Below are 20,876 nucleotides of genomic sequence, written 5' to 3' on the forward strand. Positions count from 1 at the left end.
CAGTGTGCTGAATAAACTGCTTTTATAAGGAAACAGCTCATCACTTATTGAACTGACTGTTCGCTAATCTTCAACATGTTTTACAATAAACAATCCTTTTGGAATGAACTATGTGTGGAGTTTACTACAATAAACTGATGTTTTATAAGAGAAGTCACAGACAATTTTTGCAAAAGGTAGGTGTCACTTTACGGCTCTCCCCACTCATTTATATGGTATCCGCAAACGGTGACTTATTGTCGTAACCAGTGGCGTAGCCAAGGGTGGGCCATTAGACCCAGGCCCACCCAGAATATTTTAGATTATTCTTTGACTTCAAATATATATTTATAAAATAGTTTTAAAAAATGCATAAATTCTGATTTCCGAAGTGTGAATGAACTGTTTGAATGTGCTGCTGCTCTTTTGTTAAGGAAAATTTAGTTTTTTTTTTTTTTTATTGAGACCCACCCAAAAGTAATTTCCTGGCTACACCCTTGGTCGACTGCAAGTTGTACAGTGAAAAATTTGTTACATTTTGGTCTGTTCTCTGCCAAAACCAATTGGATCGCTTTAGAAGACATGGATTAAACCACTGAATCTTATGGATTACTTTCATGCTGCCTTTGTCTTTTTTGGAGCTTGAAAATTTGCTCACCATTCACTTGAATTGTATGGACGAACAGACATGGTATCTCCGTTAAAATATTTTAATTTGTGTTCTGCGGAAGTAAGAAAGTCATACAAGTTTAATACGAAATAACGCCATTTGGCACCCTATTCCAGATCCTCCAAGGTCATTTTTTTTTAACCAAAGTGTCATGCAAGTCGGCGCGAGCTGTGAAGTCACGCGAGATTTCCATACGAGATTTTGCTGTTTTCAACATGGCAGGCAGCAAGTTGGTGCTAGAAGGGAGGATAAGTATTATAAGCTTTATCTCGGGGCTGGGCGTTATTATTATACCCTTACTTGTACAGTTTGGCTCTCACATTGACTGGATATTCGATTACCTCACGGATGTGAACGGGAAAATAGCCATTGCGGTGTATATCACAGTTATCAATGGCTTCCTGCTAATCATATACAAGGGACCTTTATACAAGGTAAGAGCCATAGATGCATGAAAGATGAGTGTTATACTGACAAAGAGAGCATATTTGCAAATGCCACTTCTCTGAACCATTTCTAGTATAAAATGCATGTTTTCAATCATTAAAACGAGTAGATACATGGCTGCAAATGCAACAGAGCTCTCTATCACAGGCAATGTCTTGTGAGTGCAGGTCTAATCCTATTACAGTGCCACTCTAATGGGATCTTGCAAGGGTTATTCTGTCATTATAAATAGCTCTTCTAGAGGACAAGACTTACAATTCATCTGGCCTTGCATTATCCAGGATTGCATTTTTTTCCTCTTTTCCCTAATCAGGTGGCTGTTCGAGCCTGCTTTCTTGGATTTGCCTTTGGATGTGGCCTCATTTTAAGTGTGGCAGAAACAACATGGACACACTTTGGCTGGTAATTATAGTTAACCCAAAAATTACAATTCTCTCATTCACTCTCTCTCATGCCATTCCAGATGGATGAGTTTCTTTCTTCTGCAGAACACAAATGAAGATTTTTAGAAGAAATGCAAGTGAATTGTGACCAGAACTTCGAAGCTCCAAAAAGCACAGCTCTAGTGGTTTAATCCATGTCTTCAGAAGTGCTATGATGGGTGTGGGTAAGAAACAGATCAATATTTAAGTTCTTTTTTACTATAAATCTCTACTTTAAAAACAGCGTTCCTAAGCGCTCTTCTCTCCTATGAGTTCTTCTTTTGTTTTTGGCGATTCACATTCTTTAGACATATCGCCACCTACTGGGAGGAGAATATATAGTTTAATAGGATTTATATTGATATGTTTCACACCCACATCTATCACTAGATATGGATTTAACCACTCAAGTCATATGGATTACTTTTATGCTGCCTTGATGTGCTTTTTGGAGCTTCAGAATGTTGGACCCTGTTGATTCGCATTGTATGGACCAACAAAGCCGAGATACTCTTCTAAAAATCTTTGTATGTGTTCTGCAGAAGAAAGTCAGACACATCTGGGATGGCATGAGGGTGAGAAAATGAGATTTTTCATTTTTGGGTGAACTATCCCTTCAACAGCATTACTGTTTTGTGAAATAGGCAATTTGAAGTTCATTTGCACAATTAGAATATAAAATAAGGCCTGAAAACAATTAAAGTTGTCTTATTAATTACAGAGATTGAGTTAAAGCGATAGTTCATGTAAAAAGGAAAGTTCTGTCATCATTTACTCACCCTCATGTTGTTCCAAACCCATATGATTTTCTTTCTTACTTGGAAAATAAAAGGATACATTAGGCAGAACGTTAAGGTATAACAGCTTCAGTCACCATTCACTGTCGTTACATCTGTTCCATACAATGAAAGTGATACTAGTTTGGAATGTCATTTTGGTGTGAAAATTGACAGAATTTTCATTTTCGGGTGAACTATCCCTTTAATATCATGAATTATTTATTCTGGTTTGTTTTGCTTCACTAGGTATATGTGTTCACTGTCATTTTTTCACTACTCTGAGTACCTGGTTACTGCAATCATCAACCCACGCAGTCTGTCATTAGACTCCTTCCTGCTCAACCATAGTGTTGAGTACACGGTAGCAGCTGTTTCCTCCTGGGTGGAGTTCACTGTGGAAATACTCATTGTTCCAGGTTTGCTATGATCACCTGACAGCCCATTTAAACAAAACTGGAAAATGCAGTTCTTGGAGTCATTTTTAGAATGATCCTTTGGAATGATTGTTAATAAGTTTTCCGTATTCATTTAATTTTATATTATGACAGAGCTGAAGCAGATAAACTGGATCTGTGTCGTGGGACTGGTGATGGTGCTGTGTGGGGACAGCCTGCGCAAAGCTGCCATGTTGACAGCAGGGTCCAACTTCAACCACATAGTGCAGAATGAGAAGGCCCATAGCCATGTGCTGGTCACTACTGGAGTTTACTCTCTCTTCCGACATCCTTCCTATGTGGGCTGGTTTTACTGGAGCACTGGCACTCAGGTACATTTTACTATTGTTAGAAATGTACATTGTCGTTTAGCTGGTGCTTTTATTCAAAGTGATTTAGAAATGAGGAAAAACTAGGGATGCACCGATACAATATTTGTGTTGATACAATATCCGATTATTTAGAAAAACATTTGCCGATACCGATAGTTTGCTGGTTCTGCATTTCTAAGCTACCTTATTTCAAATCAGTGATAATTACACAACTTCAGAATAAATTTAAATAACTTTACTCTCTGTCTCTACATGTCTTCCATGTTTCAGACTAACTGGTCTCAGTTATAAAAAGCACATTCTTAACTCACATTAACTGAATTCTGAATAGCCGCTGTCCGGTTTACATTAAAGTGGTAAGATTTCCTAATTGTTTAAATGTTCTCAACTCGCATTAAAGTCATAGTTCACCCAAAAAAAAAATTCTCTCATTATTTACTCACCCGCATGCCATCCCGGATGTGTATGACTTTCTTTCTTCTGCAGGACACAAATGTTTTTTAGTAGAATATTTCAGCTCTGTTGGTCCTCACAATGCAAGTGAATGGTGACCAGATCTTTGAAGCTCCAAAAAGCACATAAATGCAGCATACAAGTAATCCATACGACTCCAGTGGTTAAATCCATATCTTCAGAGGTGATGGTGAGAAACAGATCAATATTTAAGCCCTTTTTTACTATAAATCTCCACCTTTGACCAGCCCCAACAGTAGGTGGTGATATGCACAAAGAATGCAAATCAGCAAAAACAAAAGAAGAATGTGAAAGTGGAGATTTATAGTAAAAAAGTACTTACTGATCTGTTGTTTTACCCACACCTATCACTTCTGAAGATATGGATTTAACCACTGGAGTCTTATGGATTACTTTTATACTGCCTTTACAGGGCTCCAGAGTAAAAAAAATGACTTAGGAGCCATTGGCTCCTTAACTGAAGCATTAAGGAGACAAATAGCTGTTTTTAGTTGCCAAATCATATAATTGCTCGATTAAGATTGTTGTTCAGAAACAAGATAGAAAGCTAAAGAAAAGGAAGTCAGCTGATAACCCAATAATCGGAGGCTTAATAAATAGTATATATAGATGAGAAGATAAGTTTGCATTCCCATTTGTCTCATCAATGTTCACACCCCTTTCATAGTTTATACAAATATAAGAGATAAAATAAATGTTTGTTTAATACTGCCCTTCAGAATCTACATAGGCAGGTATTTACATAAAGTATAATATGCATATAATAGTGTGTTGTCTTCTTGAGCATCAATTAATGTTTGCACCTTGTGTAATAGTTGTGTATGAGTCCCTCAATTGTCCTTGATATATCCAATATATATATATATATATATAAAGAGAGAGAGAGAGAGAGAGAGAGAGATCCAGCTTTTTTTTTTTTTTTTTTTTTTTAAATAAAGAAGCCCGAACTACTCATGGGACTTCTATTTTGAAATGTCTGCCCTCCCAATTGTGAACACACTGATGAATGATTTGCTGAGAAAGTGACTCTGATTCAAACTGCTAATCTGAGCTCCTGAGTTCACACCCTCAGGTCTTTTCGGGTGAATTCATAAAAAAGACCCGGTTCAAAAGAGTCATTTGTTCATGACTCTCTCGTGCTGGGTTTGTTGTTGCATGCGGTGCAGCGAGCTCATCACAACAGATCGGCTGAAATGTGGCTCAAGAAACACTGGTCTAAAAATATATTCAGTAACTCACAAGATGATATCTGACGAAACCACATATAAACTCATGCAACCTGACTCTCGCCAGTGGCGACTAGATTTTAAATTATTGTCGCAATCAATTATTTTTGGTCGCATTTGCGACCATTTAATCACAGTCTGGAGCCCTACTTTATGTCCCTTTTGGGAGCTTCAAAGTTCTGGCCACCATTTACTTGCATTGTGAGGACCAACAGAGCTGAAATATTCTTCTAAAAATCTTAATTTGTGTTCTGCTGAAGAAAGAAAGTCATACATATCTGGGATGACATGAGGGTGAGTAAATGATGAGAGAATTTTCATTTTTGGGTGAACTATCCATTTAACTGAATTCTGAATGTTTAAGCTTGTCCCTGCTGTCATTATCACCCATTTCAGAGTAATTCCAACACAGTAAATTTTCTTTCATACAGCACGAGTTGTAGGCTAATTGTCCGACACGTTTTCCACCCCATTTTTTAACAGGAAAAAAATCAGCCCTGATCATCAGCTGTTTTTTAAACAGTTGGCTGATGTCCTATAGTGCAGATAATAACACCGATACCGATGTTTGGCCAATACATCTGTAGGAAAAACACAAACAATTCATCATACAGGAGCCAGCAATATTAGCTGTATGGCTGTACAGAATTGCAAGTGGAAAGTAGATGCAGGGCTGCCACAGTCACTATAAACCTGGAAATATCAGGGAGTTTTTCAATTGTGATTTCCTTTTCTGGAAAAGTCATGGAAATTAATAACATCTTGAAAAGTGGTTGTCAATGTCTAGTGAATATATTTTTTTTCTCATTATGCTCAGCTTTACATTTCATCTGCTTGAATGAAATATCTCTTTGTGAGTGCAGTCTCTATAAAATGATTAAAAAGTCCTTATCACAATCACAAATGACGAGATAGGTCATGGAAATTCATTAGTCAAAGGAGTGGGAACCTTTAGATGTCTTACCCTGTCATATCTTTAAAAAGAAATCTTAATAATGGCCAAGAACATTTGTGACATTAGGTCTCTACATTTGTCTTTTGATAAACACTTTGTCTTTTGATTTTATTACTTGTCTTGGTCTTAAACAGTACTATTGATTATCTGTTTCCCAGATAATGCTGTGCAATCCTATATGTATATTGGGATATACGGTCGCCAGCTGGCGGTTCTTTCGAGAGCGGATTGAGGAGGAGGAGATCTCGCTCATCCATTTCTTTGGAGAGGACTACATTGAATACAAAAAGAAGGTCTTTACTGGCTTGCCATTTATCTCAGGGATTAGGGTTAACTCCTAAGGCTGTACTGCATTCAAGGGAGGAAATAGCCTGAAAGTGCACACCTGGACACCTCTGACTGGCACTGTGAGCGAGCTAGTTGCCTGGTGGCATCATGGCGCGCCCCCTGGGGGCAGCACAGAGACATGAAGTGGCAGCACAGTAAAACTGACCCTCTGATCTGTTCTGAGACACATTGGTCTGCTTCGAGCAGGGTGAAGCTTCTACCCTTAACACCGCGAGAGAAACACTCACACAAACACCACATTTCTTCATTTCTGTCTTTTCACCTACTTTCCATAATTCTGTTGTCATCCTACTCCTATGCTTGTAATGTCTACATACAAGTCATGTGTCATGTATCCTCATACCTTTGTAATGTACTCTTTGCACATCACACATGTATCATATGCTGGCCTCCTGGTTTTATGGTTAGACACCTTTGATACCAGTTTGTTACTTCTCATTTACATCCAGTTTTTCAAATTATTTTTAAATACTTTGTGCTAAAGCATTTTCATTTACATGAAAGGGATAATTTACTGACAAAATTAATATTCTATTCTTATTTACTCAATTTTGTGTTGTTCCAAACCTGTATGACTTTCTTTCTTCTGTGGAAAAAAAGATGTTAGGCAGAATTTTTGGGAATGACAGCCTCAGTCCCCATTCACTTTCATTGTATGGAAAAAATATGCAATGAAAGTGAATAGCGACTGAGGCTTTCATATCTCCTTTTATGTTCTACAGAAGAAAGTCATACAGGTTTGAAACAACATGAGACTGAGTACATTTTGGGGTGAACGATCCCTTTCAAATGGACCTGATAGTTAAAATATAGAAATGACATACTAGAGATTGTACTTTTGTGTAAAGATGAGTGACCTTTTACGATATTCAGGTGATATTTGCGATAGCCCTAATGCTGCCAGTTACAATAGGCCTACAAAATGTAAATGCTGATTTATGACTGTCTATATATATGTGATTTGTTAATGTTGTTGGACAATTTTAATATTATGATTAGAGAAATAAATATTTCTGACAAATTACAGGCTTAATTACTCTTTTTAAACTCCAAAGTGAGTGGCAAGAATAGTTTTTTCTCTACTGGACTTTACATGGAACAAACAACATCAACATTTGTATTTCCTGGCCCTCACAATTCAAAAGGTCTGCCAGCATCCACTCATGTCCTCATCTAACTCCTGTCTGTGTCAGATGCATTTGTGTCTTTGTCTTCACTCCCACACTCACTTATTACCATATCCTTTTCACTTTCCTTCACACTTGCATGATAATTTAACTCCAATCCATCTCTATGAAAGTGAGATTCAGAATGGCAGAGGGAGACTGGAGAGCATATGCTGTACCCAAAGTCTTAATCTTTCAGATTTTTCATTTCTGGGAGAAATGTAACTCCACTTTACTCCTGGCATGGTGTAGCTTATATAGACATTAGGCAAAGAATAGGAATTTCTTGCACACTTTCAACCAATGAAGAGCACTATAAATGCATACAAGTTATGGACATTTTAACACATGCAATAGGTTTTTATAACACGAGCAGCACTACGCTTGTGCAATGCTATGTGAAAAATTGGGACATTGGACCCTACCTCTTGGATGATAACTGTACTGGCTTACATTATTGACATCTTCAGCGAAATGTAACAGACATTTAAAATAAACTGAATTTAAAGAAAGCCACTTTTATTTGCCATTGTCTGCAGGGAAGCAAGGGGCTCTCTTATAACACTTCTGTTTTCCAAGATATATTTACATAAGTGCATGCCTGTTCTGTGTTTTAGCATTTGTAGGGTTACAGAAGTCAGATTAACACAAAAGTGGTTCACATTGGTATCTCTTTACGATTAGACGAATCACTGGCATTCTTCTGCTTGCTTGGCCTGTAGTAATCCTTGTTCTTGGGATTGGTCTCTTCTGATAGGCTGCTGAGGGTCCAGCTGTCTTCAGTGTTACAGGACAGCTCATTACTGTTTAGATAAATCATGGAGGACTGTTTAAACTTAAAAGCACCAAATGATGTAGATTATGAATAGCATAGTTTACCTTTAAATTACTCACCTAGGCAGTGTGTCAGCGGTGGACGTGCTGTCTTCATAGAGTTTCAGCATTATTTCTGTGCGATCATCTTTCAGCTCTTTAGGCTCTTTCAGTCTGTTAAATATCAAATTAGACTGGAAAATTATGTATGTAGGTGATGATATACAGTGTGACAGAATGATTATGGGTCCCACTTTATATTAGGTGTCTTAAAAGGGATAGTTTACCCAAAAATGACAATTTTCTCACCCTCATGCCATCCCCGATGTGTATGACTTTCTTTCTTTTGCAGAACACAGATTATGATTTTTAGAAGAATACTTCAGCTCTGTAGGTCCATACAATGCAAGTGAATGGTAACAAAATTTTGACACTCCAAAAAGCATATAAAAGCATCATAAAAGTAATCCATACGACTCCAGTGTTTTAATCCATATCTTCAGAAGTTATATAAGTTTGGGTGAGAAACAGATCAATATTTAAGTCCTTTTTTGCGAGTAATTCTTCTCTCTGCCCAGTAGGGGGCAATATGCATGAAGAATGTGAATCACCAAAAACACAAGAAGAAGAATGTGAAAGTGGAAGTTAAAGTGGAGCTTTAAGCTGGAGAATTTCTAGTAAAAATTGACAAATATTGAGTTTCAAAATGTTGGCACCCATTCACTTGCATTGTATGCACCAACACAGCTGAGGAATTCTTCTAAAAATCTTAATTTATGTTCTGCAGAAGAAAGTCATACACATCTGGGATGGCATGAAGGTGAGTAAATGATGAGAGAATTTTCATTTTTGGGTGAACTATCCCTATAACTACTATATGCTTACATTGAAAACATCAAGCATTTGATACAATATACTTACTGTGTACATACATGTTGTACTGCAAAACTCTTGTGAGATTTGCATTTGCTGCTACTGAGGTTGGGGTACTGGTAGGGTTAGGTTTAGGATTTACTGATGTAATTACATTCAGGTACTTTAAATGTATACGTACAATCTAAGAACACGTATGTACAAAATAATACATTGTATCAATGTTTTTATTTTTTTCATGTAAGTACATAGAACACACCGAATATAACATGGGTCCAATATGAGTATGAGTGATTGTTCATAAAATTTTATTAGTGGTGAAAATACATGTAGAAGGATTGTTTAGAATTCCAGCGTAGTCTCATGACAACTCAGAATAATTCGTACAAGATGGAGAAATAGTAGGATATCGCATGACTTGGCTCGTACAAAAGGTACACCTTTTATACACCTCATAAAGACTTACCATTCAACAAAAATAATTTTAAATTGATACAATACAGGCATCCAAATTAAGCCAGCCTCCTGTCCTATCCAACACTTTATTTTAAGATAGGAAACAAATTTGTTTACTTGGAGCACTTTATTGGGAATACCTGTACACTTACTTATTCATTCGATTATCTAATCAGCCAATCGTGTTGCAGCAGTGCAAAAAATCATGCAGATATGGATCAGGAGCTTCAGTTAATGTTCACATCAACCATCAGAATGGGAAAAATATGATCTCAGTGATTTTGACCGTTGCGTGAATTTTGGTGCCAAATGGGCTGGTTTAAGTATTTCTGTAACTGCTGATCTCCAGGGATTTTCATGCACAACAGTCTCGAGTTTACTCAGAATGGTGCCAAAAACAAAAAACATCCAGTGAGCGGCAGTTCTGTGGATGGAAACGCCTTATTGATGGGAGAGGTCAACTGAGAATGGCTGGACTGGTTTGAACTGACAGAAAGGCTACGGCAACTCAGATAGCCACTCTGTACAATTGTAGTGAGCAGAATAGCATCTCAGAATGCACAACACATCGAACCTTGAGGCGGATGGGCTACAACAGCAGAAGACCACATCGGGCACTTTATTAGGACCATAGTGTTCCTAATAATGTGCTCAGTGAGTGTATTTATGCAACACAAATGACTGTTGGATGTCAATAACCTGTAATACACTACCAGTATTAGGTTAAGTTACTCTAAAAAAGTAATTAACTACTAATTACATCTTCTACAGTATAACTGGATTACTGTACTAATTACTCTGTCTGAAATGTAATTGCATTACTTATTAATTATTATTTTCTAAAACCCTTATCAACCTCGACCAGATGAAAAATACAAGGACAGACATGAAACTGTTCTTTTAATTCTTTCAAATAAATCATATCAAATCAAATAAATTATTTATGAACTGGCCAAAGAATTTAAGAGGGCAGCGTTAAATTAGAAAATATATTTTAACATTAGACTTTACATTTCAATTTTAAATTCACTATTGTTTTATATATAATTGTTCTATAGTCTATACAGTATTTATGCAATTACATCAGAAGTAACTGAAGTAACTAATTAAATTACTGAAAAATTATGAGTAATCCCTTATGTTTTTCAATGAAAAAGTAATTTAATTACAGTAATTAATTACTTAGTAATGCATTACACCCAAGAGTGTACACTACCCTCATCGCGTTCCAAACTCTGATGTTTTCTTTCTTCCGAGGTACACAAAAGTTGTTTTCCTATGAAAATCATAGTTAAGTTTAGGGTTTGGGTAGAATTTAGAATTTATAGTTAGGTTTGGGTTAAGGGGTTTCACTTAGGAAAAATCGTAATCATTTGTTGGTTGTTTATTTTTCCCTATGGGAGTGAAAGTCATACGTTTTTGTAAGAGTCGTACAATTTTTTACCATTTCGCCATCTCGTACTATTAGCACAGGCACTGAATATAAAAAAACCTGTGCGAGTAGTCTGTTTTTCAAATTCTACTGGTCATTTGAATGATACATCAAGGTCTACCTGGGCTCCAAGCGCTCTTTCACTTTTGCTATGGACTGAATGTAGGGGCCTATTTGACGTGCAATAGTGGTCAAATAGGAGTTCTCCTGTTTTAACTGAAGCAGGTCATGAAGCTGTGCTAAAAAAATTAAAAGATAAAATAACCAGAATCACAACCTACTTTAAACTAAAAACTCAAGTGTAACAGACTTATATGTAAAAAGAGCATTAGCATTTACTCACCTTCATAAATCTCCTGTTCATTTGCAACCCTCTGTAATGTCTCTTCCCAGATCTAAAAACACAATTGATAGTATGGTGTTATCTTCTTTTTCACCACCTCCTATTATTAGTCACATAGTTCTGGCATCTCACCTCCTCAAACATGGCCCTCATTAGCTCCACTGAGGAGTATTCTGTAGAGATCTGCACGTCCACCAGCTGAGACCTCTCCAGAATCTCACCCATGGTGTTGGTTTTTATGAGGGAATGGTGTTTGGTCAGGTCTCTGTGAATCTCCTGTACATGGTCTTTGAGCCTCTGGATCTCAGTCTGCAAAGTCTGTTCAGACAGATGGCCATGGAAAACATGTCAGTTGCACTGCAATGCTTCTGCTTAGACATTCTGGTGTAACAGCTTTATTACAATATAATAGCATATATTTATATTAATAAAGTTATCTTACATTTGACTTTTGCTGTACGTACTCTACCACAACAACAGCACACTTTCTTTTACAATTATTTGGTAAGGATATGTCCTCTAGGAACAATCGACAAAAAATATAATAGACTAAAACTAATGTGAAGGTTTTAAATGCAATACCCTAACCACACGACGAATACTCACCCTGTAGCTGTTCTCATAATTGTGGCAGTGCTCCATAAAGGGCGTTTCTTCACCCTCTGACAGCAGAACCTTAGTGCTGATGTAACGGTGTGAGGTCGGCTTGCGCACTACAGAGGAGCACAGAGACAATTCACTCATGGCTGGAGAGTGACACTGCACAGAGAGAGATGACTGCATCCTGTATAGAAGAGTAAAAAAAAAAAAATATATATATATATATATATATTCTGTTTTTCCATCTTAATAAAAAAACATTTGTAGTGTGCCTGAATAAACAGTTTAAGTAATAACCACTAAACAGACTCACATTCCACTGGCATTTCCTAGCCCTAATGAAATGCTCCCTGTAGTTGACAATGACCGGCGTTGGCCCAGCAGTAAGAGAGGCTCCAGACAGCGGGCGAACTCTGACCGAAACTCTGTGTTTATCTGTATGGATGGATTAAACGCCATAACTGACAGGTTTGAATCTCAGGGAACACACAAACTGATCGAATACACACCTTTACACACTGTGAGATGCTTTGGATAAAAACTTATATGTAAATGTAGTAAACTTACCTTACTGCTCTGTGCTGGTCTCAGTCTGTGTGGGAGTTTCACAATCTTCTTTAGTCTCTCCATTAATTGCTGCGTAAGGTAAAGAAAATAAGAACTGAGAGCAGTGATTCAGAAGAAAGGGGCTGACAGGACGTAGTGTGCCCTGACATGATTTCATCAAAATATTGAATTGTTTTTTTACTCACGTATCCCATGTCCAAGAACTCAAACTTGTTTGCTGAGCTCAGGAAGGCCGAACAGGTAACTAGATGAACCTGAAGGAGAGAATTAAAAAGAAAACTCTTTGAAAATAAACAGTGATATTTGAAAAAATATGATGCATGGAGACAGAAGAGGCTCTTACCTGAAGAGTTGGCAAAAGTGCCGCAAGATGAGATAACTGCTCTTTAAATGCTCTCTCCTTTTCTTCGTGCTGACTGGAAAATAAACACACATCAGGGATTTCTTTGACAAAATTAAAATAAGATTATTATAGAGACCTGGCCTCACTTCCTTATTAAATGTATACCTCTATACCTTATGTAAATTTGTTTAAATATTAAATATTTACACTCATATTACAACAAATTAATGTCCATTCAATAGTAATATTTAAAGAATAATCAGAATTCAAATCACTTTTTAAAATGCATTATTCAAAATCAAATCGAGTTGCTTTAACTAAAATTGCCATAACATTGCATATATTATAATCATCGTTACATATACAGTGGCATGCAAAAGTTTGGGCACCCCTGGTCAAAATTTCTGTTGCTGTGAATAGTTAAGTGAGTAGAAGATGAACTGATCTCCAAAAGTAATAAAGTTAAAGATGAAACATTCTTTTCAACATTTTAAGCAATATTTGTGTATTATTTTTATTTTGTAAAATGTTTTGAGTGAAAAAAGGGAAAGGAGCACCATGCAAAAGTTTGGGCACCCCAAGAGCTTTGAGCTCTCAGATAACTTTTACCAAGGTCTCAGACCTTAATTAGCTTGTTAGGGCTATGGCTTGTTCACAATCATCATTTGGAAAGGCCAGGTGATGCAAATTTCAAAGCTTTATACATATTCTGACTCCTCAAATCTTGTCCCAACAATCAGCAGCCATGGGCTCCTCTAAGCAGCTGCCTCGCACTCTGAAAATTAAAATAATTGATGCCCACAAAGCAGGAGAAGGCTATAAGATTTAGCAAAGCGTTTTCAGGTAGCCGTTTCCTCAGTTCATAATGTAATTAAGATATTGGTAGTTAACAGGAATGGTGGAGTTCAAGTTGAGGTCTGGAAGACCAAGAAAACTTTCAGAGAGAATTCCTCATAGGATTGCTAGAAAGGCAAATCAAAGCCCCTGTTTGACTGCAAGGAAGATTTAGCAGACTCTGGAGTAGTGGTGCACTGTTTTACTGTGCAGCGACACCTGCACAAATATGACCTTCATGGAAGAGTCATGAGAAGAAAACCTTTCCTGCATCCTCACCACAAATTTCAGTGTCAGAAGTTTGCAAATGAACATCTAAACAAGCCTAATGCATTTTGCAAGTCCTGCGGACTAATGAAGTTAAAATATAACTTTTTGGCCGCAATGAGCAAAGGTATGTTTGGAGAAAAAAGGGTGCAGAATTTCATGAAAAGAACACCTCTCCAACTGTTAAGCACGGGGGTGGATCGATCATGATTTGGGCTTGTGTTAATGCCAGTGGCACAGGAGAACATTTCACTGGTAGAGGAAAGAATGGATTAAATACCAGCAAATTTTAGAAGCAAACATCACACCATCTGTAAAAAAGCTGAAGATGAAAAGAGGATTGCTTCTACAACAGGATAATGATCCTAAACACACCTCAAAATCCACAATTTTTCTACCTCAAGAGGCGCAAGTTGAAGGTTTTGCCATAGCCCTCACAGTCCCCCAACCTAAACATCATCGAAAATCTGTGGATAGACCTCAAAAGAGCAGTGCATGCAAGACGGCCCAATAATCTCACAGAACTAGAAGCCTTTTGCAAGAAAGTATGGCCGAAAATCCCCCATACAAAAACTGAAAGACTCTTAGCTGGCTACAGGGGGTGTTACTAAGTACTGACCATGCAGGGTGCCCAAACTTTTGCTTCGGGCCCTTTTCCTTTTTTGTTATTTTGAAACTGTAAAAGATGAATATAAAAAAGTAAAATTGCTTAAAATATTAAAGAAATGTGTCATCTTTAACTTTAAGCCTTTTGGAAATCAGGGCATCTTTTGCTCGCTTAGCTATTCACAGCAACAGAAATTTTGATCAGGGGTGCCCAAACCTTTGCATGCCACTGTAAATACGTAGAACACTACATTTAAATATCCTCATGAAAAGTGGTGCAAAAAATTATGATACCCTGCACTGTAATACATTTGTGATCATTATACTGTATTTCTGACAAAAATGCCATGACCAGTGCTTTCGAATATATTCTTGAGAATATACGTAGAAAATATTCAAAAGCATTTGTAATATCTATTTTAATTTACCTTCGTGCTGCCTTTAGCAGAACCTTTTTTCTCTCTGCCAGTTTTTCCTGAGGAAAAGAACATGCTTGAAGTACAGGTCCAATTTTATTCAAATTATCTCCCCTCAAATAATCTGATGGTCCACTGACGTTTTAGAAAAAAAGATGAAACCATATAAGAGTTTCCAGAGTTCATGAGCAGTGTTAGTAATTAATTAATTAACTACTAACTAATAATTACATCTTCTACAGTATAACTGGATTACTGTACTAATTACTCTGTCTGAAATGTAATTGCATTACTTATTAATTATTACTTTCTAAAACCCTTATCAACCTCGACCAGATGAAAAATACAAGGACAGACATGAAACCGTTCTTTTAATTCTTTCAAATAAATCATATCAAATCAAATTATTCATGAACTGGCCAAAGAATTTAAGAGGGCAGCATTAAATTAGAAAATATATTTTAACATTAGACTTTACAATTCGATTTTAAATTCACTGTTGTTTTATATATAATTGTTCTATAGTCTATACAGTATTTATGCAATTACATCAGAAGTAACTGAAGTAACTAATTAAATTACTGAAACGTTAAGAGTAATCCCTTTACTTTTTTTCAATAAAAAGTCATTTAATTACAGTAATTAATTACTTGGTAATGCATTACACCCAACACTGTTCATGAGTGTATTTAATTGTGCATGGTACCTGCATGTTATTGAACAGAGTGCAGATGGCGCTCTCCTCCTCATCCACGTTGGCCCTGACCTCTCCAATCATGGCTTTGAGCAGAAAAATGGCCTCTCGTGCTGACGTCTGAAGCTCCTTAACAGCCTGAGAAAAGTAAAAAGAGACTTCAATAGGTAGAAATCCATTACATCACACTAAAGAGAGTGCTCATTACTGCAGAAAAATGATTGGAGAGAAACTCACTAAGACGGCTTGGTCCAGTTTTTCACAGCCTTGTATATATGCTGTCTCAATATCAATGCAGTGTGCTCTGCTCTCCCTATGGAATAGGATAAATCCAAATGATTTGAAGTCAGTCTTTGAGGACAGCTCTGTTATGTCATAATTGGATGCACAATGACCGAAGTTTATAACTCACACTTGCATGTCTCTGAAGCAGTTGATGCAGAGCATGGATTTTTTCTCTGTAGAAAACATGATATAGAGTTCCTCGTGGAGGGCTGCAATCAGACAAAAACAGCATTTGAGATAAATACCAAAACAGTACTAGCTTTAACACTGAAGACTTCCATTCACCCTTTTCTGGCAGTATTTAACAAAAATACTTCTACAAAAGGGATAATGTACTCTCATACAGTTGCAAAATAAACAACAAGGTGAACAGGACCCCACTGCAGTTTTATACTCACCATATAAATTAAAATTAAAGGAATAGTTCTTTCTCTCATCATTTACTCACCCTCATGCCATCCCAGATGTGTGACTTTCTTTCTTCTGCACAACACAAACGAAGATTTTTTGAAAAATATCTCAGCTCTGTTGGTCCTCACAATGCAAGTGAATGGTGGCCAGAACTTTGAATCTCCAAAAATTACATAAAGTCAGCATAAAAATAATCCATATGACTCCAGTGGTGAAATCCATCTTTATCTATCTTCTGAAGTGATATAAGTGTGGGTGTGAAACAGATTTTTTACTATATATCTCCACTTTCACTTGCACTTCCACATTCTTCTTTTGTTTTTTGGTGATTAGCATTCTTCGTATATATATCACCACCTACTGGTCGGGGCTGGTCAAAGGTAAAGACTTATAGTAAAAAAGGACTTAAATATTGATCTGTTTCTCACCCACACCTATCAAATCACTTCAGAAGATATGGATTTATGTGCTTTTTAAAGATGCAAAGTTTTGGCTACCATTCACTTGCATTGTTTGGATAAACAGAGCTGAAATATTCTTCTAAAAACCAATATTTGTGTTCAGCAGAAGAAAGAAAGTCATACACATTTGAGATGGCATGAGGGTGAGTAAATGATGTGAGAATTTTCATTTTTGGGTGAACTATTCCTTTAATACTGAAGTCTCCCATGGCCTTTTTACTACAGTCAGTAGCTAACCATGTGGGGCAATAGATGCACAAGATGGTGCCAATTACCTAAGACCGCTAAGTGACATGAGAGATATGAATGTAGCACTGTTATGTTGCCATGGAAAACGATCAAATAAATAATTTAGGTAATTTTACAAAACAATTTGACCACTCAATGCTGCAGTTGACCAATCAGAATCAAGTATTCCAGAGAGCCATGTAATAAAAAATAATTTTTGCTGGGAAATGTTGAGAAGATGTCTAAACAAATTGAAAATAGAGTTTCACACACCACACTTTTTGTGAGCTTCCTTGGTGCGCTTTGCCAAGGAGACAATCTCATGGCGGGAGAACATCTTGGCCTTATGGGTGCTTTCCCTGCAGTCTCGACACAGTGGCTGGCAACAAGTGTTGCAATAATACATTGCATCCACATCCTGTCATTTATTACAGAAGAAGAATATCATTAATGGGACAGATCTTTTCGAAAACTTTTGAGGAGATAATTGTGCATTATCCAACCTGGTCTCATAGGTTCATGTTACTATACCTAACTTTTTGCAAAATAATTTTTACTATTACAATTATTTTGGGTTGTTGAACATATTGCGGCAGCTTCCTGCTGAAATATACACTAGAGGCACTGCAACAACAACTTTTATTCACTTTCACACAAATCATGAGTAAAATGGCAGATTACTTTTCGCCCTGTTCCTCACACAATCCTATGACATCAGAACACTTACTATAGTACATGACTCATTTTAACGTACATAACAAACTACATTTAAAAGCTTGTTGAAGTGTGATCAAATTGTGTAGTAGCTCAACTGATAGAGGATTGAACTTCTGATGCAAACGACCGGAGTACAGGTCATGAAGTGTTTGTGAGTCGACATGTGGGCCGAAAGTGTCAATAACATGGTAACTTCAGAATTTGCGTTTTTCATCTCATATTTGCTTTTATGACACTATCGGTTAAGTTTAGGTTTAAGGTGTAGGGTAGGGAGGTTGGTTTTGTTTATTTAAAATCTCGATAGAGCATTAACCTTAACAACATAATTTGCTTTTCATCTCACATTTGCTTTTTATGACACTATCGGTTAGGTTTAGGTTTAGGGTAGGGAAGTATTTTTTTGTTGATTTTAAACTCCATAGAGCATTAACCTTAAAAACATCATGTGTTTTCATCTCACATTTGCTTTTTATGACACTATCGGTTAGGTTTAGGTTTAAGGTTTAGGGTAGGGAGGTCGGTTTTGTTTATTTAAAATTCGATAGAGCATTAAACTTAAAAACCTAATTTGTGTTTCACTCCACATTTGCTTTTTATGATACTTTTGGTTAGGTTTAGGGTAGGGAAGTCATTTTTTTATTGATTTTAAACTCCAAAGAGCATTAATCTTCAAAACATCATCTGTTTGGGAGAACTTGTTTTTAGCGTCACACAGTAGACGTTTTCTCTCTGAACTGCCGCACTATGTGTAATGAACCACATAATGTCATTTTGCACAAACTTGCCACAGTCGTATAATTTTCATGAGATCAGGCAGGCATTATTTTCATGTTTTATTGTGAAAAGGTGACAAATTGAGACCTGTTTCTTGCACTCCAAATCACAGTTTGCACACTGCACAGTTTCTTCATTGTCTGCTGAACTGTCCACCAAGAACTTCAGGAGTCGATCCTCAGGAGGAAGCGCATTTATCCCTTTCACAATGGACTGATGTCTAAAACACACACACACAAAGTTTTTTATTATTATTATTTTATGTCTTTTGACCCGTTGCCTGATAATAAGTCTCGATCACACATCTGGCACTCTGCATTGACATGTATTTATCTTTCCCTCATAGTAACAACAACACAAATAGCACTGTTCTGAATTCTGAGATACAACAGAGAGCGATAGGCACAAACAGTGTGGTGACTCCAGTCTCAGATTTTCAAACAAACATAATTTGCACAAAAAGATTATAAAAAAGCTATTTCAACATGTAAAGCTAAGTAGGAGATTCCAGAGCTTCCCTGCTATTTCATTTCACTTTCATGAGAAACTTTCATAGTGTTTAAACAAATTATTAGATTGTTCCTATTCTGTAAGATTAATGGGGTCCTTCGCATTGCTGATGAGAAACAATGACAAACACATGCCACAAACAAAATTACACTGTTATATTAATTACCTGACAGGGTCACATTCAAAATACTGAGAAACTATAGCATTAACTCAGCCATTAAATTAGCACTCACGGAAGTCAATGAAAACAAGCTCAAAAAACAAGCAAAGAAATGCACACTTACTCTAACATGCTGTTTTATAAAGCCCACCACAGTTTTTCCATTTTTATAAATTTCCTCCATATGCACACAATCTATAGGATTAAGATAGCATCTATGGTGTGTGCGATTAAGCTGCTGCACTTACTAATGCATGACAGCAGAAGGGTGAGCACATATGCATTTCAGCCATCTCTTAATGTAGCCAGCCCAGGACCAGTATATCCAATATCAAGTGTCAGATAGTATTAGGTTTATTGTTTGATGCCACAGTGGCCTTGGCAGAATGTGCCAAGAGACCTTTTATTAAGTCTGAAACAAAGGCAGGGTTTATGTCACAGCTGTTGGTCGCTTGAAGGTAATCTGCCCTACAGATGCCTCTGTGCAACTCTGGCACCATAGAGCTGATCAGACAACAATGACTTTCGCTATTTTGGTCTGAGTATGATCTAAGATATTTCTTTTCATGTAGATCTTTCTCCATGGATTTGGTCAATATATAAAATGGGGCCCAAAAGTCTGAGATCACACTGAAAACTTTGGTTGTTTTTTGGGGTTGTTGTAAGAAAAGATATGATGCAAAACTGCATTATCTCTATTTCACTAATGTAAGCAAATTTGCACAAAGATCAGTTTCCTTGCTTCCATTTAAGAACACGAGATGATTTTTGGAACATTATCAGATCCTGCTGGGATAACATGAATCATCAGGTTTTGAAGAAATTTCCATGTCAGCCTGAGAACATGCTGTCATTATAGCACAAGGGGGACATACTATATACTAAGAAATTCTGAAATTCATACACAGGTTTTTTAATAATGTTTATAATTTAACTTGTTTTCAGGATTGGTTTTTACTCTGACTTTTGGAAACCACACTCTCTTTGCAATTAAATCAGTACTATCACTGTTGGCCCTTTCCTCCATATTAATAAGGTGATCAATAAGTCATAAAAGATTAATCAAAGAAGTGAAATCTTACCCACATAGGGGGCAAGTCAGTCTGCTGTCCACTGCTCTACCATGCAGGCAGCTGGCACAGAAAGTGTGATAACAATCCAGTAGGCATGGATGCTCATACTGTTCTTGGCATAAGTGGCACACTAGAGGGTGGCAGTTGGCACTGTCCAGGTCATACATATCCAAAGGGGAAAATATTTCTCCGGACATCTGGAAATATAATGAAGACTTATAGATCCTCTGCCACAATATACTGTATGTTTAAGCTACATTTACACATTTGTATGCTTAAATCTGGTCAAAATTAGATATAATGTAAAAAAAAACAAAAACTGTTATATACAATGCTGAGCATGCTTAGTATCCTTGGGATGTCCTTTATTCACAATCTATAGAGAAAAGGTCAAAGTTATTTGTGATCCACAGTCAACAACACTTTAAATCATTATTTCACTTCCCACAGTATGTGGAGATAATTCCAAAACAACCAATAGAAACCTGCCAGAAAGCCTCTGAAAAGGGCCACATACTTCAAAACAAACTCCCAAATAAAGGTCACACTCCAGATAATGCAGTTATTTATATTCATAATTTAATTAACACATAATAAATATCTGAATACCTCGTCTAGTCCTGTTTCTTCTCTCTGGGTGGAGTGAATGCTGTGTGAAGGTACTGTGAGGGTCCCTAGATGCAGGACCTGACGTCAAAACAATGAATTCATACTCCTGTATCAGCTGCATGAGAGGTGGTATGTTGGAGGCAGAATACACAGACCCTGATTACACAAGAAA

At 36.8% G+C, this 20,876-nt stretch overlaps 2 protein-coding genes across 3 annotated transcripts; one reads left to right on the plus strand and one right to left on the minus strand.

The window, feature by feature from the left end:
• The first annotated feature begins 849 nt into the window (after window positions 1–849).
• On the plus strand, window positions 850–7,649 carry LOC127419478 (protein-S-isoprenylcysteine O-methyltransferase-like). The gene is made up of 5 exons (XM_051660897.1): window positions 850–1,083; window positions 1,410–1,498; window positions 2,544–2,713; window positions 2,846–3,063; window positions 5,877–7,649. Exons 1-5 carry the CDS (start codon window positions 865–867, stop codon window positions 6,057–6,059), a joined length of 879 nt encoding a protein of 292 aa, XP_051516857.1. The 5' UTR covers window positions 850–864; the 3' UTR covers window positions 6,060–7,649.
• Window positions 7,650–7,725: 76 nt separating this feature from the next.
• LOC127419472 (RING finger protein 207-like) lies at window positions 7,726–20,854 on the minus strand. 2 transcript variants are annotated; one of them, XM_051660881.1, is made up of 18 exons: window positions 20,705–20,854; window positions 20,105–20,292; window positions 18,440–18,572; window positions 17,135–17,279; window positions 15,889–15,970; window positions 15,714–15,789; window positions 15,489–15,614; window positions 14,795–14,841; window positions 12,660–12,732; window positions 12,502–12,570; window positions 12,317–12,385; window positions 12,063–12,184; window positions 11,756–11,933; window positions 11,282–11,467; window positions 11,150–11,201; window positions 10,928–11,045; window positions 8,127–8,219; window positions 7,726–8,035 (listed from the first exon to the last, which is right to left on the minus strand). In XM_051660881.1, exons 2-18 carry the CDS (start codon window positions 20,290–20,292, stop codon window positions 7,891–7,893), a joined length of 1,902 nt encoding a protein of 633 aa, XP_051516841.1. In that variant the 5' UTR covers window positions 20,705–20,854; the 3' UTR covers window positions 7,726–7,890. The 2 variants fall into 2 exon arrangements, 1 of the variants encoding a protein (XP_051516841.1); XR_007893679.1 differs by lacking the exon at window positions 10,928–11,045 and having other exon boundaries at window positions 7,995–8,035.
• Window positions 20,855–20,876: the final 22 nt, after the last annotated feature.

The sequence above is a fragment of the Myxocyprinus asiaticus genome, chromosome 28 (assembly GCF_019703515.2).
Source record: "Myxocyprinus asiaticus isolate MX2 ecotype Aquarium Trade chromosome 28, UBuf_Myxa_2, whole genome shotgun sequence".
NCBI lineage: Eukaryota > Metazoa > Chordata > Actinopteri > Cypriniformes > Catostomidae > Myxocyprinus > Myxocyprinus asiaticus.